This window comes from Peromyscus leucopus, chromosome 8b, assembly GCF_004664715.2.
Source record: "Peromyscus leucopus breed LL Stock chromosome 8b, UCI_PerLeu_2.1, whole genome shotgun sequence".
NCBI lineage: Eukaryota > Metazoa > Chordata > Mammalia > Rodentia > Cricetidae > Peromyscus > Peromyscus leucopus.
In genome coordinates, this window is record NC_051086.1 from 83,005,226 (window position 1) to 83,020,230 (window position 15,005).

Sequence of the window (15,005 nt, forward strand, 5' to 3'; positions counted from 1 at the left end):
TAAATACTCTGGAATGGGTAGCTGGGTGCATCATCTCTCTTGACTCATCTCCGCCTGCCTCTCCTGCCTTTTGTTTTATGAAGTCTCAGCTCTGTGCAGTGCCCCTCCAGAACCTAAGATTGGCAGGGCCTGAGGCAAGAGTACAAAGGGAGCCCACATCCTATTTTCCAAGGTTTTGTATCAACCTACAAAACGTTACTAAAATAGGTTCCCTCCTCCACTGCCATCAAAGCATCCTCGAACCAACTTTTAAGGTTTGAATTTAGCGTTCCCTTGCTCCCGAGTGTCGTACCTGGAGACTTGAATGCAGGAGAGCCATCCCTGCCTCACCCCTTCCTCAGTTCCCTTCCCTGGTTCCGGTTCACTCTTGTGTGTCCAAACTCCATTCAGAACCCTAGCTGGCTTTGGACCTATTTTTTCTTTCCCAAATATTTGGACTCGGTCTGTTTACTGTTAATTGATGAGTGATGGTCTTTAAATTACTATATGGTAAAAAGATAAGGACAGTGATTGAGGTAAAGACTGAGCGTGGAGAAGGAAACAGAAGAGTTACGAGTTCAAGACTACATTGACTATACACAGTGATTTAACACTCCACCTGGGCAACTTAGTAAGACTCCGCCTCAAAATAAAAACGAACAAATGAACGAAGAAAAGACAGAGTGTAGTGGAGGTTAAGCTGCAGAGCTGGTGGGGTCAGGTCACAGCGGCTCTGGATGGTTCTGAGTTATTGGAGTGAATGGGTGGGGTCTCTCAGGGACAGGGTCCCCACCGAGCAGTGAGAATACAGCATGGAGGACCGCATGGTAGTCCTGGGCTATGTTAAAAGGCTTTGACATTGATCAGATCCGGCTCTGTTTTGCAGGAGGTGATGTTCTACAGTGGATCATCCAGCGCCTTTGGATCTCTAACCTGGGTGAGGCCTCGGCCTATGCAGTTACTGATTGCTGTGCATGCAGTACTACAGGGAAACTAAAAAGGAGTGTAGTTTTTTTTTTTTTTTAAAATCTTTGGGGGCCCACCACCCAGCTCTCAAATAAACACATGGAGATTTGTTCTTATGTAAGAATGCCTGACCTTACCCTGGCTTGTTTCTAGCCAGCTTTTCTAAATTAAGTTATGCGGTTTCTCTTTATGTTTTGCCTCTGGGCTTTTACCTTTCTTTATTCTACATATCTTTATTTCCTTCTTAATCTGTGGCTGGCCCCTGGGGTCCTCCTCTCCTCCTTTTCTCGCTCCTCCCTCTTCTCTATTCCTTGAGCCTAGATTTCTCCTTCTGTTTATTCTTTCTGCCTGCCAGCCCTGCCTGTCCCTCTCTCCTGCTTAGCAATTGGCCGTCCAGCTCTTTATCAGACCAATCAGGTGCTTTAGACAGGCAAAGTAACACAGCTTCACAGAGTTAAACAAATGCAACGTAAGAGAATGCAGCACATCTTTGCATCATTAAGCAAATATTCCAAAGCATAAACGAATGTGACACATCTTCAACTAATATTTCACAACACAGGAGGCTTTGCAGGCATCACCAAGCAATTCACATCTCTGTCGGAGAGACAGGGCCTTTGTGAATAAAACAACCAGAGTCAAAAGCAGAGGCAAGGGCTGGGGAGAGGAGGGCTCAGTGGATAAAGTGCTTGCTATACAAGCATGAGGACCTGAATCCAGACTCCTAGCACTCAAGCAAAAAGCAGCGCAAGTCTGTAAACCCAGCCCTGGGAGTTGGAGGTGAGGCGGGAAAGGTCTTGGGGGCTCACTGGCCAGCTACTCTAGCTGAAACCATGAGTTCAGGGTTCAGTGAGAGACCCTGTCTGAAAAGAGCAAGGTGGTGAGCAATAGAGGAGACCTGACATTGGCTCTGACTTACACACATGTACATGCTCTTGCTCACACACTCATATACTACATATATATACATACACACACACACACACACATTTAAAAAAATCAAACAAATTCTTAAAAAAAGAACCTCTTTTCCAGCCCTCAGATCTTATGTTGGAAGGATAGAGTAGTCTCTTGGAGTTTTGGGGATGGGCTGAGCCATGAGATTCTGGTTTTGGCCCCCGCTCTTAACTTTTATCTGGAAACTTCTTCTTCCCAGAGGCACAGAACCTGGGTAACTTTATTGTCAAGTATGGCTACATCTATCCTTTGCAAGACCCCAAGAATCTTATCCTCAAGCCCGACAGCAGTCTCTACCGGTTTCAGGTGAGCCTTGACCTTGACCTCAGGTGGTAATGTGAGGTGGACCTTGGGAAGATCTACCAGTTGGCCTTATACCCTCACAGATCAGGGATTTAGAAATGGTGCAGAGGGCTAAGGTAGTGTTGTTATCTTTCTCATCCCAGGGCTGAGGATCCATGAGGTCCCAGCCCAGTGAGGAACCACGGTTTTCCTGCTTTGTTTTGTAGACACCATATTTCTGGCCCACTCAGCAATGGCCAGCTGAAGATACAGACTATGGTAAATACTTCATTTACTCATGTGCCTCTGCCTACCACACTGCTCATTTGCATGCTGCATTTGGGTGACATTTGTCTAGCTGTCATTGTGACCTTTATGTCAGCTCACATCTGTATTGGAAGTATCCCTGGAGGCTGGGGTGGGGGAAGGGGAAGGAACCTAGTTGGCCGAATGTCTTTTCTGGCTGCCTGGGGGTTTTGGGAATATGACAATGATGGAAAATGCTATTGCTTTCTTTTCCAGCCATCTATCTAGCTAAGCGAAATATCAAGAAGAAAGGGATTTTAGAAGAATATGAAAAGGTACAGAGATATATCTAAGTAGAATTTTATAATGGAGTGAATGTAGTCATGAGCTATTTCTCTCTCTTCCCTACATTACTACATCTGTCTTTCCATCATTTGTTTATCTACCCAGCTGTCCTCCATCTATCCTTCATCCTCCCATCATCCATCCATCTACATCTATCCATCCATCTATCCATCCATCCATCCATCTATCCATCTATCCATTCATCACCTATTGACCCTTCTACATATGTCTACCCATCATCTAATCTATCTATCCATTTGTCTTCTGTACATCCACATCCACTCATCATCTATCCATCCATCATCCATCTATCCATCTACCCATCCATCCATCCATCATCCACCTATCTACTCTTCTACATCTATCTACCCATCACTAATCCATCTATTATCTGTCATCTATATATCCACATCCATTCGTCACCTGTCCATCATTCATCCATCCATCCTCCACCTGTTGTCCATCTATCTACCCATCCATTGATTTGTTTACAGCTTACTGAAAAGATCCTTTTCTATGTGTGGTTTCAGTTTTCTCCTGCTGTAATTTAAACCCTTGCCTTGGTGATTGCTGGGGACACTGTGGCTACTCTGTTCCTTTTGTTATACTCAAATGATATAACTTAATATACATGGTAACACACAACCCTGCATTAACATATTTGAACTTAAATTTTTGGTGTGAAAAACAATAGCAAAGGCTTTTATTTTTGGCTGAGTAAGTCAGATTTCCTAAAGAATGTGTCTAAAACTTCAGAAGATATCTTAGTTTCATTCCATTGTTGTGACAAATATCATGACCAAAAACAACTCTGGGAAGAAAGGGTTTATTTCAGCTTATACTTCTAGGTTACAGTCCATTACTGAGGAAAATCAAGGCAGAAACTGAAGTACAAGTTGTAGAGGAATAATGCTGTTTATTGTCTTTCTCTCTGGCTTATGCTCAGCTAGTTTTCTCATATAGTTCAAGATCACCTGCCTAGGACCACCTGTGTAGGAACAGTACCACCCAGAGTGGGCTGGGATTCATACATCAATTAACCATCCCACAAGATGATGTGCCACAGTCAATCGGATCAAGGCAATTCTTTAATTGAGATTCCCTTTTCCAACCCAGTACATAAGGCTAATATATCTGTTGGAGGGCAATATTCTTTATGAGTTTTAATTCTTTCAAATCTTATTCATCCATCACACCAAGTCAGAGTAATCCTTGGGAATTCTTTATTAGCATATATTAATAGCATAAAATATTGGATTTCATTGTGATAGTGTCATCACAGTTTGCAGGCCGCCTTCCTTCCTGCCTCCTCTCCTCTCTCCCCTTCCCCCTCCTCATTCCATTCCCCCTTCCCTCCCTCTTCTCTTTCCCTCCTTCTCTCTCTCTCTCTCTCCCTCTCTCTCTCTCTCTTTCCTTTCCCCCCCTCTCTCTCATAGGCACATGTTCTGAACTATACTCTAAGCTCTTTTAAAACTTTTTTGTTTTGAGACAGGGTCCCACAGTATTACTCAGGCTGGACTTGAACTTACAATCCTCCTGTCTCAGCCTCTTGAGGAACTGAGGTCACAGACCTGTACCACAAGACCTAGCTCACTTTCCATGTTCTTGAGTCCTGTTGTTGAATATAGTTTCTACTCTAACCCTCCCACCTCCTTTCTTCCTCATCAGACTTGGGATAATTTATTTTATTTTATTTTATTCATTTATTTTAACACAGGGCTTCTCTGTGTAGCCCTGGCTGTCCTGGAACTCACTCTGTAGACCAGGCTGGCCTTGAACTCAGAGATCTGCCTCCCTCTGTCTCCTGAGTGCCAGTATTAAAGGCGTGCACCACCACCACCTGGCTTTTTTTGGGAGGGATAGATTTATTTTAAACAAAGCAAATGAAACCAAGGAAGGTGAGGCTGTGGGAGACGCTGGGCTGTGGAGAGCCCGGGTGTCCTTCGTGACTTGATGTGTGTGTCCTGCTGTTTGTGGCCTGTCCTGCAAGGCTTGCTGTCCTCACATTGTTATTCTTTTCTAGGAAAATTATGATTTCCTGAACAAAAAAATCAATTACAAGTGGGATTTTGTCATCATGCAGGCCAAAGAGCAGTACCGGTGAGTGGAAAGGTCACAGGTCTCGTCTACTGGCTGCCTCTCTCTCCTTCTGCTTTCCTGTTGTCTTACTGCACTTAAATTTTGGGAGTATGTGCATATATGTGTGTAAGGGGTGTGTGTGTGTGTGTGTATGTATATGTGTGTGTATATGTGTGTGAGGTGTTTGTGTGTGTATATGTGGTGTATGTGTATATGTGCTGTGTATGTGTGTGTGTGGTGTGTATATGTGTGTGTGTGTATGTGGTATGCGTGTGTGTGTGGGGTGTATGTGTATATGTATGTAGGGTGTGTGTGTATGTGGGGTATGTATGTATGTGATGTGTGTGTATGAGTGTATGTGTGTGTATGGTGTGTGTGGTGTGTGTATAGTGTATGTGTGTGTGGTGTGTGTGTGGTGTGTGTGTAGTATATGTGTGTGGTGTGTGTGTGTGTGGTATGTGTGTGTGTTGTATATGTATGTGTGTGGTGTGTGTGGTATGTGTGTGTGGTGTATGTGTATGTGTGTGGTATGTATGTATGTGTGGTGTGTGTGTGGGGTCTGTGTGTGTGGTGTGTGTGTGGGGTGTGTGTGTGGTGTGTGTGTGGGGTGTGTTATGTGTGTGTGGTGTGTGTGTCTGTGTGTGTGTTATGTGTGTGTGGTGTGTGTGTCTGTGTGTCTGTGTGTGTGTTATGTGTGTGTGGTGAGTATGTCTGTGTGTCTGTGTGTGTGTTATATGTGTGTGGTGTGTGTGTCTGTGTGTCTGTGTGTGGTGTGTGTGTCTGTGTGTGGTGTGTGTGTGGGGTCTGTGCGTGTGTTATGTGTGTGTGGTGTGTGTGTGGTGTGTGTGTCTGTGTGCCTGTGTGTCTGTGTGCCTGTGTGCCTGTGTGTCTGTGTGTCTGTGTGTGGTGTGTGTGTGGTGTGTGTATGGGGTGTGTCTGTGTGTCTGTGTGCCTGTGTGCCTGTGTGTCTGTGTGCCTGTGTGTCTGTGTGCTTGTGTGTCTGTGTGTCTGTGTGCCTGTGTGCCTGTGTGCCTGTGTGCCTGTGTGTCTGTGTGTCTGTGTGCCTGTGTGCCTGTGTGTCTGTGTGTCTGCGTCTGTGTGCCTGTGTGCCTGTGTGCCTGTGTGTCTGTGTGCCTGTGTGCCTGTGTGTCTGTGTCTGTGTGCCCATGTGCCCGTGTGCCCATGTGCCCGTGTGTCTGTGTGCCTGTGTGTCTGTGTGTCTGTGTGCCTGTGTGTCTGTGTCTGTGTGCCCATGTGCCCGTGTGCCCATGTGCCCGTGTGCCCGTGTGTCTGTGTGCCTGTGTGTCTGTGTGTCTGTGTGCCTGTGTGTCTGTGTCTGTGTCTGTGTGCCTGTGTGTCTGTGTGCCTGTGTGCCTGTGTGCCTGTGTGCCTGTGTGTCTGTGTGCCTGTGTGCCTGTGTGTCTGTGTGCCTGTGTGTCTGTGTCTGTGTCTGTGTGCCTGTGTGCCTGTGTGCCTGTGTGTCTGTGTGCCTGTGTGGCTGTGTGCCTGTGTGCCTGTGTGCCTGTGTGCCTGTGTGCCTGTGTGCCTGTGTGTCTGTGTGCCTGTGTGCCTGTGTGCCTGTGTGCCTGTGTGCCTGTGTGCCTGTGTGCCTGTGCTGTGTGCCTGTGTGCCTGTGTGCGTGCCTGTGTGCCTGTGTGCCTGTGTGCCTGTGTGTCTGTGTGCCTGTGTGCCTGTGTGTCTGTGTGTCTGTGTGCCTGTGTGTCTGTGTGCCTGTGTGTCTGTGTGCCTGTGTGTCTGTGTGCCTGTGTGTCTGTGTGTCTGTGTGCTCAGGTTAGAAGGTAACCTACTGATACCTCAGGTGCCAGCCCCCTTATTATTTGAATCTGAACCTCTCACCGGCTTGGGACTCTGGGTCCAGATGAGCCAGGCGGGCTGGCCCGAGAGCTCCAGGGATCTGCCTGTCTCTGTCTCTCCAGTGGAATGACAAGGACATGAAACCACGCCAGCTTTTAAAAAAAATATTTATCTCTTTATGTGGGTTCTGGAGGATCAGACTCAGGTCCTCATGCTTGGGAGGCGAATACTTTACCAACTGACGCATCATCCTGTTCCACGGCTTCCTTTGATTAAATCAGGCCATAATGAGCTTGCATGTGACCAAGTCCAGGCTGGAGCTAGGGACCAAAGGACACAGTCCAGCATGCCGGGCAGACGTGACACAGTAGGACACACTACTGTGAGATGAGGGTCACGTGGCAGGATTCGTGGAGGGAGCTGCTGGAACAGACAGAACCCTTTAGCTAGGAAGGCCGTTGATGGTGGGTAGAGGGGGAGGGAGCTGAGGAGGACAGGGGGGATGTTCTAAGCAGGAAGGAGACAGGAGAGTACCCTGTGTGGGTGTTTTCTGTGTCTGGAGCGGAGTGTGAAGTGTAGAATGAGCAATGCCTTCTCCCCCTGAACAACTCGCAGGCCCTATGGGGTTCATGTCTTACACGTTTGTGCCTACTGTAGGCCACCCACATTTTGACATGCCTTCTCTGACCTCAGGACCCAGAATGCAAATCTAGGAATTGAAGTGAGACCCCAGTTCATGGAAGTGCAGGGTTTGTTTTGGCCCACAATTTGGGGGTACAGTCCATGGTGTCAGGAGCACAGGGTGACTCTGGTCACATGGCACCCACACTCAGGAAGTAGAGAGAGATGAATGATGGTACTTAGCTTGCCTTTGCCTTCTAGTCAGTCCAGCCCATGTGATGGTGCAGCCCATGTGATGGTGCAGCCCATGCTCAAGACAGGTTTCCCCACCTTGGCTAAACTTTTCTAGAAACGCCCTCACGGTCATCTCCAGAGCTGTACCTCCTGAGTGATTCTAATCCAGTCAGGTTGACAGTAAAGATTAACCATCATGCCCCCACGGGGTACTGGTGAGAGATCTCTCATTGCTCAGACACTAGCATGTTCCTGCCTGGCATACTTGAGACAAAGCAAGACAGAGGGAACCTTCTAGCATGCCATCAATACTTGTTTACAAGGCTTCATTTGGTGTTCACGTGTGCCATCTTATTTTAAATTAGTGCAGCAGAAATGTGTCAGCCAGCTATCTCTTTTAAGTTGGGAAACTGAGGCTTGGAGAGGTTAAAGGTCACCTTGGTTTGGCTAGAATGATTAAATTCTGTTCAGTGCACCAAGGTTTGCATTCCCAGTGGGTTCCAGCCCTAAGCTGGTCCCAGGAACACAGAGATGGAGTTGTGTCTCTCCCCAGCCCTCCAGGCCCTCCTCTACTTCTGCGCTCTAAGTGGGACAATCCCAGACACCCACACACCCTGACATAACCCTTCCAGGAGCTGCAGCACGCAGCTGTTCTCAGTGTCTCCCACTTCCTCCTCCACCAGCTCTAGAGAAATCTCCGAGCCCCTGGGAAATTCTCTCCTCTCTTCACTTCCAGGTGCTGTGGGATGGGGAATTCCTAAAAGGCTCATCTCTTCTGAGACACCAGGTTCCCCTTAACTCCATGACTTAAAGACTGCCTCTGATTTCAGATTTAGGATCCCACCACAAAACTAGATGGGCCATCTGGGTTGGCCCACGGGGTTTTTTTGTTATGCTGAGCCCTCCCTCTGCCTTCCTCCTCTTGTGGCAGTGTGGCTGCTCTTTCTTTTGTGGTCCAGCCTCAGCATCTGCTCACATTGTGCCTGACACTCTGTTGGTGAGAGCCAGCACAGAACCCTACTGGGTCCCAAGGGGAGGGGAACTGGACCCTTCCCCCGATGGAAATGGCATGCAGATGTATTTCAGAACCACTATAGAGACTGTCCTTGTTTTTGCTTCATAGTTTCTGCAATGTTTTCTCGTAGTCCGAACACCATAGGCAAGCCTCTATTTGTTTATTGAGGGTTCCTGTAATGCTTGAACTAAAAGCTACTCAAAGGCTGGGGCCATGTTTTGACTCTCAGTAACTGGAACATAGTGGGAGATCAATGAGACCATGAATGAATAAAAGGTTAGACAAACGCTATTGTGAACAAAAGTCCTCTGTTCACCTAAGTGAATTCCTCATGTACTGGCTCTTTTGAATGGCATCTGTCCCAGCTCTACTGCCATCGTATGTATCACATAGATGCTGATGAGCAAAGCCAGAAAGGCCTGCTGCAGTCATTAGAGACTGCCTCAGTTGACAAGACTGACTAGCATTGTAGGGACCATGCAAGCCTCAGGCTGCTTGTGGTCCATCCTCCTGAGGACTCAGGCTGGTTAACTTGGTGGAAAATCCATTAAGTTGTTAAGGGAGAATGGGGGCAACAGTGTTTATATTTCATTTCCAGAGGAGGTTGGTAAAGCACCCTGCTGGAATGGCACTGCTCACCCATCTGGCTCTCTGGATGCTATTATGTTATTCACAGAACATTAATGGGGGAAATAAATCCACCGGCTCTGTCGTGAGGAGGGTGTGTGCGTCATCTCATGTTGCCTGTTGCCTGGAAAAGCAGACGTTAATAAATGTGAGCACAGTTAGCCCTGGAAGTGAGACTGAATGGTGCCCTTGGCAAAATAATGAGTGTTTCTTCCCTTCTGGAGGAGGAGGCCCAGCATTATTTCCTCCTGCAGTGGCACAGAGGATGTGGTTAGACAAAACAGGATAACCTTTAAATCCTCAGCAGGGCTGAGAAAAAGCTCTGACTTGTCACCAACTCACTGGAGTGACAAAGAAGGACACACAGGTAGGGAGACTTTCTGAGACCACCACTGCCCTGTCACAGCTCTGCTGTGGACTGGTACCTGCCTGTCCCGATGTTGGTCATATTTGTCAAAGCAAGGAAACCAGTCTGAACCTGGGGAGGCCAAATACTGGCCCGAGGGCTCCTACCTCTGCTCATTCCAGTAGTGAAGTTGGTGATACTGGTCTGATTCTGGAGCTGGTCCTGGTGACACCATTTAAATCATTGCAGCCCAAGAAGGAGAACAAGCCCCTTGACTCCCAGAGAGAGTGTAGCCTCAGAAGAGCCTTCAACACTTCAGTTTTCGGCACTTAACAGTGACAGACAAGCTGTCAGGACCCCACCAAGACAAGGGACCTAACCAGGTTGAGAGGTCGGAAAGTTCCCTGGGAGAACTAACTCGGATCAAATGACCCAATGCGTGTTGGATTGGTGCCTGGGGCGCAAGCATGATGTTAGTAGTGCTTGCTGTCTCTGTTATCATCATGGCTCCTGGGAATTGTTTGAGCAGATGGGGAAAGTGGTCCATGGCATCAAGAACGGAAGCTATCTTAGACCAAGAGATGCGAAGTGCTCCTGGCCTTGAACATAGCTTTTTTCCTTTTTTTTTTTTTTTTTAGGACTGGCAAGGAAAGGAATAAGGCCGACAGGTACGCGCTGGATTGCCAGGAGAAGGCATACTGGCTGGTGCACCGGAGCCCGGTGAGTACGGGTTCCCCTGTCCCTTCTGAACCCCCCCCCCACCTCCAGAACTGGGTTCCCCTGTCCCTTCTGAACCCCCCCTCCAGAACTGGGTTCCCCTGGCCCTTCTGAGCTCCCCCACTCTCTGGCACCCAGTTAACCTCAGCTGCCTCTGGCCGCCCACCTGCCAGGGTTCAAATTGGATTAGCAGCGGGAGGATCTGTTCAGTGTGGGCTACCTGGATGAAGAGGCCTCCTGCTGTGTCTTGGTGGGGTGCTTCCGGCTTGTCTGCCAGTGTTAAGTGTGGCTCTTCCCTGAGCAACCAGAATCAACTCATTGGTCATGAGGGCTTGGCCATCTTTGTTGTCGTTTGGGAAAAGAATATAAGAAGAAAATCTGGGAGCACAGGTTCCGAGTGAGGAAAATAAAACATTGTGAGGACAGACAGTCTGCAGAGGCAAAGCTGCCCTGGGTGTCTCCAGCTCTGTCTCATCCTCCCTTGGTCCAGGTCAGCAGCTGGAATGATAGGAGGATGGAAGGATGGAGCAGGCTTTCAAGCTTCTTATTGCTTGGAGCGCCTTCCTTCTTTGGCTTTGGGACTTCTTTTTCGTTTTATGTGTCTGAATGTTTTGCCTCCATGTGTGAATGAGCGCCAGGTGCATGCCTGGTGCTCTTGAAGGTCAGAAGAGGGTGTCGGATCCTCTGGTACTGGAGTTGCAGATGTTTCTGAGCCACCTGTGGTGCTAGAAATGGATCTGGGTCCTCTGCTGGAGCAGCCAGTGTTCTTAACCACTGAGCCGTCTCTCTAATCCTACTTTGGGACTTCTAAAGGCTCCAAGAGATAGGCTGTCCATAATGGATGTAACTTGTCCCATCGCGGTATTAGGAAGTGGCGGTCTCCTTCCCTAGCATTCCACTAGAGTTATCTCTGCTGCCTCAGTTTCCTCCAGTGTCAAGTCCATATGCTCTCCCCTCAGGGTGACAGAAAGTGGGAGAGGTGACAGAGATTTAAGAAAGTGAAACATTCAGAACCAATGTTCTTTCTCCTCCTCTTCTATTGACCTTGCCTCCTGAAATGACCAGACATGCTCAGAACAGGAAGCAAATTGTGTCAGGGATGGTGCTAAAACCCAACATCAATCCATCAGAGTCTGGCTTTTTACTTACCTTTGCATATTTCCAACAGGTTTTTCTTAAGCTGTAGCCACTGTGGTACGTGGTTTGGATGTTGCGTGGCTGAAGTGAATGTTCTGGGCTTGATTCCCAAGTAGCTTATTTGGTTTATCTCTGTCTCTGCGGAAAACCACATTTTAGGTGCCTGACACAGGTTCCTGGGGGTCGGTTGTGGGTGACGGAGCTCAGAGTGCTGGGGCCTCAGTGCTTCCCCATTGGAAGCTTTGGAGGTTGTTTTGTGCACTTCACATTGCTCACGTGTTCTAGAAGCTGCTTGCTGAGGATGAGGGGCAATGGCCGGTTCGCACTTGCTTTCTGACACAGCCCTGTGCCCTGTGTCACCAAAACTGAGGGAACTCTGCTCCTTTCATCGTGGAGAATGCTTCCCCCTTGTCTGTCCAGAGACCCCATGATAGGAGAAGGCCACTACAGCTGCAGCCCTTACAAAGTACTGGTCAGGCTGTTCAATGAGCTGCACAGGGCCCCTCCCCCCACCTAGGTCCCCTTACCCAGAAGGCCAGAGGAAAGAAATACATAACAGACCACTCAGATCCTCCTAGGTTTTCCTGATGTAAGTTCTCAGCCTCCTCAGGGTAAGCCAGATATATGAGTACATATGATGTGGTGTCTGCATGACCTTGTCCCTTCCTCCCATATCTGTCAACACGATACCATCTTACTTCCATCACTTCCTTCACTTACCACATTTTCACTACTAATACCACCATTACCACTACCATCACCATCATCACCACCATCACCATCACTACCACCACCACCACCACCATCACCATCATCATCATCACACACACACACACACACACATCACCATCATCACCACTACCATCACCATTATCACCACCACCACCGCCACCATCACCACCACTACCATCACACACATCACTGCCACCACTACCACCATCACCATCCCATACATCACCACCACCACCACCACCACCATCACCACCATCATCACCATTATCACCACTGGATGCTGTAATTTGTCCACCTAGATATCTCCTATGTGCTAAAGGATCTGAATCCACACACTTAGTTAACTATGCAACCCTCTCTCTTGGTCCTATGCTCCCGTCACCTCCTGTGACAATGTCACTTGATGTCCTTGTGTATTTTAGTTTGTTTCTAACCTTCTGAGTCACCCATGCTATGTAAACATTAACATTTGTGTTCAAACAAGCCTGGCTACTTTGCTAGCATGGGAGACCCTAGTTTAGAGTGAAGCTTTGAAAGACTTGGAGCAGCCTGAAAATACAGAGGACAGGGCTGGAGAGATGGCTCAGAGGTTAAGAGCTTTGGTTGCTCTTCCAGAGGCCCTGAGTTCAATTCCCAGCAACCACACGGTGGCTCACAATGATCTGTAGTGGGATCTGATGCCCTCTTCTGGCATAAAGTTGTACATGCAGATAGAGCCTCATATACATAAAATAAGTAAATATATCTTTTTAAAAATGCCGAGGACACAAAACTGCCCCTCTTCATCAGGAATGAAGCAGGACTGTATGTGGGTCTGCTGTCCCTGACTCCTTAGAACACTCTTCACCTTTTGCTGGCCAGCACAGGGAAGATAATGTTCTGTCTAAGGAACACTCCTGCCTGGAATAGAGCAATCTGTCTGACAAGCCTAGGGAGCCCTGGAGCCCGCAGACTGCCAGACTGTCTCCAGGAGACCTAAACAAACCCTCAGCGCAGTGGGAAAAGAGCCAGCCACAGCAAGCCAAGCATTTGGCTCTGTGGATGCTGAGCACGAGCTCTGCGGACTCACTGTGGCCACCTGTTAGATTAGAGTGTGACGTGGCCACAGCTACCAGATAATCTGTTTACTTGTTCATTTGTCTGTTTCTTTTTTTTTCTTTTCTTTCCAATTCTTTGTATGCTTACATTGTACATGTGTGCATGCATGCGCATGTGTGTGTGTGTGTGTGTGTGTGTGTGACATTCATCCTCAGTTGCTTTTCCACCTCATTCACTGAGGCATGTGTCAAATCCAGAGTTCACTCATGTAGCCAGCCTCACTATCCAGCTTGCTCTAGGGGTTCCCTCTCTGTCTTCTAAGGCTGGAACTGTAGGCTGGCTGACACACCCATCCATCACTTATGTGGATCTGGAGTCTGAACTCTAGACCTGGGTGCTCAGCAGGAGCTTTAGCCACTAAGGCATCTCCCCAACCCCTCACTCGTCTCTTTCTTAATCCTTCAATTCCTCACTGGGCCTTGACTACCAGGAAAGAAGTGTTGGGCATGTAATACCAGCTAGATATTACTGAGTCCGTACTGTGCACTTGTGAAGAAAGGGCAGCGGTCTGATGCGGCATCCGGAAAAGCATCCTTAGCAGAGGGTGAGATCAGACATGGGTCCAAAACATGGATCTGAGCATGATACACACAATATAAATGAACAGGGGAAATGGCTTCCCTGTAGATGAAACCAACCGTCTTATTAAATAAGAAACACAGAACCAATGCAAAGAAGAAAGCCAAGAGATCAGAGCTAAGGGCCTTCCTTACCTGCCTGCTGCAGCTAGCCTCTTAAGCCAAAAGACCTCTCCGAAAGGGACCTACTTCCTGTCTGTCTTTATATAGACTTTCTGTTCTGCCTTCTCATTGGTTGTAAAGTCAACCACATGACTGCCTAGTCACTGTCTGTACAGACCTCCAGGTCTTCTATGGTATTGAGATTAAAGGTGGGTGTCTCCAATGCTGGCTGTATCCTTGAACTCACAGAGATCTACCTAGCTCTGCCTCCCAAGATCTGGGATTAAAGGCGCGTACCACCAACACCCAGCTTTTGCTATGGCTCTAATAGCTCTGACCCCCCCCCCCCCCCCGGCAACTTTATTTATTAACATACAATTAAAATCACATTTCAGTACAAATAAAATACCACCATACTTCCCCACGTAGGTAAGGATGACTTTGAACTCCTACTCCACTTGCCTTACCCAATTTATGTGGTGCTAGGGATGGAACCCAGGGCTTCACGTATGCTAGGCAAGCACTCTGCCAGCTGAGCTACACCCCCAGCCTGAGACATGATTTCTTGAACAAACTGTCTTAAGGTTTCCTTTCATCTTCACTGGGCCACCTGGGTACCACCAGTGACTCAGTGCCTTCTGAGGGTACAGTCCATTACTCGGGCCTGGCTTTCTGGAAAGGCTCTTTTGTGGCCTTTGTTCTAAGGCAAGCTGTCCCATGAATAAACATTCAACTAAACAGTCTTCATTACAGCCACATACATAGATACCAACAGAGAAAGTAACCACTCTCCATTTCCTGCTGAGGTTGAGCTAAATGCCCCATATTGGAGAATGGCAAAATAATTTAAGGTATATCCGGGGTGATGGGACATTGTGAAACAATTAAAAGGCTATGGTCAGAGGCCATTCATTAACCTAGGAAATAGTCTGACATATAGTGTTGTATCACAAAACAGGATGGGACACTTGATAGATGCTGGTGGCCATTAAAAAAAAAACTGTAACTTTTAGATGTTTATTTTATGTTAGTTGTTCTTGAGGCAATGGGGATATTTGGCTTATGAGCTGGGATAGACACGGCTCACGATCTCAAGGAACTTACTATAGGACAGTGAAGGAAACAATGA

The 15,005-nt window shown here is 47.7% G+C and overlaps 1 protein-coding gene across 1 annotated transcript in view; it reads left to right on the plus strand.

Moving 5' to 3' along the window:
• Rgs9 (regulator of G protein signaling 9) overlaps nt 1-15,005 on the plus strand; it is a 73,743-nt gene that overhangs the window by 19,917 nt on the left and 38,821 nt on the right. Inside the window, exons 3-8 of the mRNA XM_028865244.2 lie at nt 866-916; nt 2,102-2,208; nt 2,412-2,463; nt 2,707-2,765; nt 4,799-4,875; nt 10,151-10,232. Coding sequence (XP_028721077.1) covers nt 866-916; nt 2,102-2,208; nt 2,412-2,463; nt 2,707-2,765; nt 4,799-4,875; nt 10,151-10,232 — 428 coding nt within the window. The remainder of the gene's footprint in view (nt 1-865; nt 917-2,101; nt 2,209-2,411; nt 2,464-2,706; nt 2,766-4,798; nt 4,876-10,150; nt 10,233-15,005) is intronic.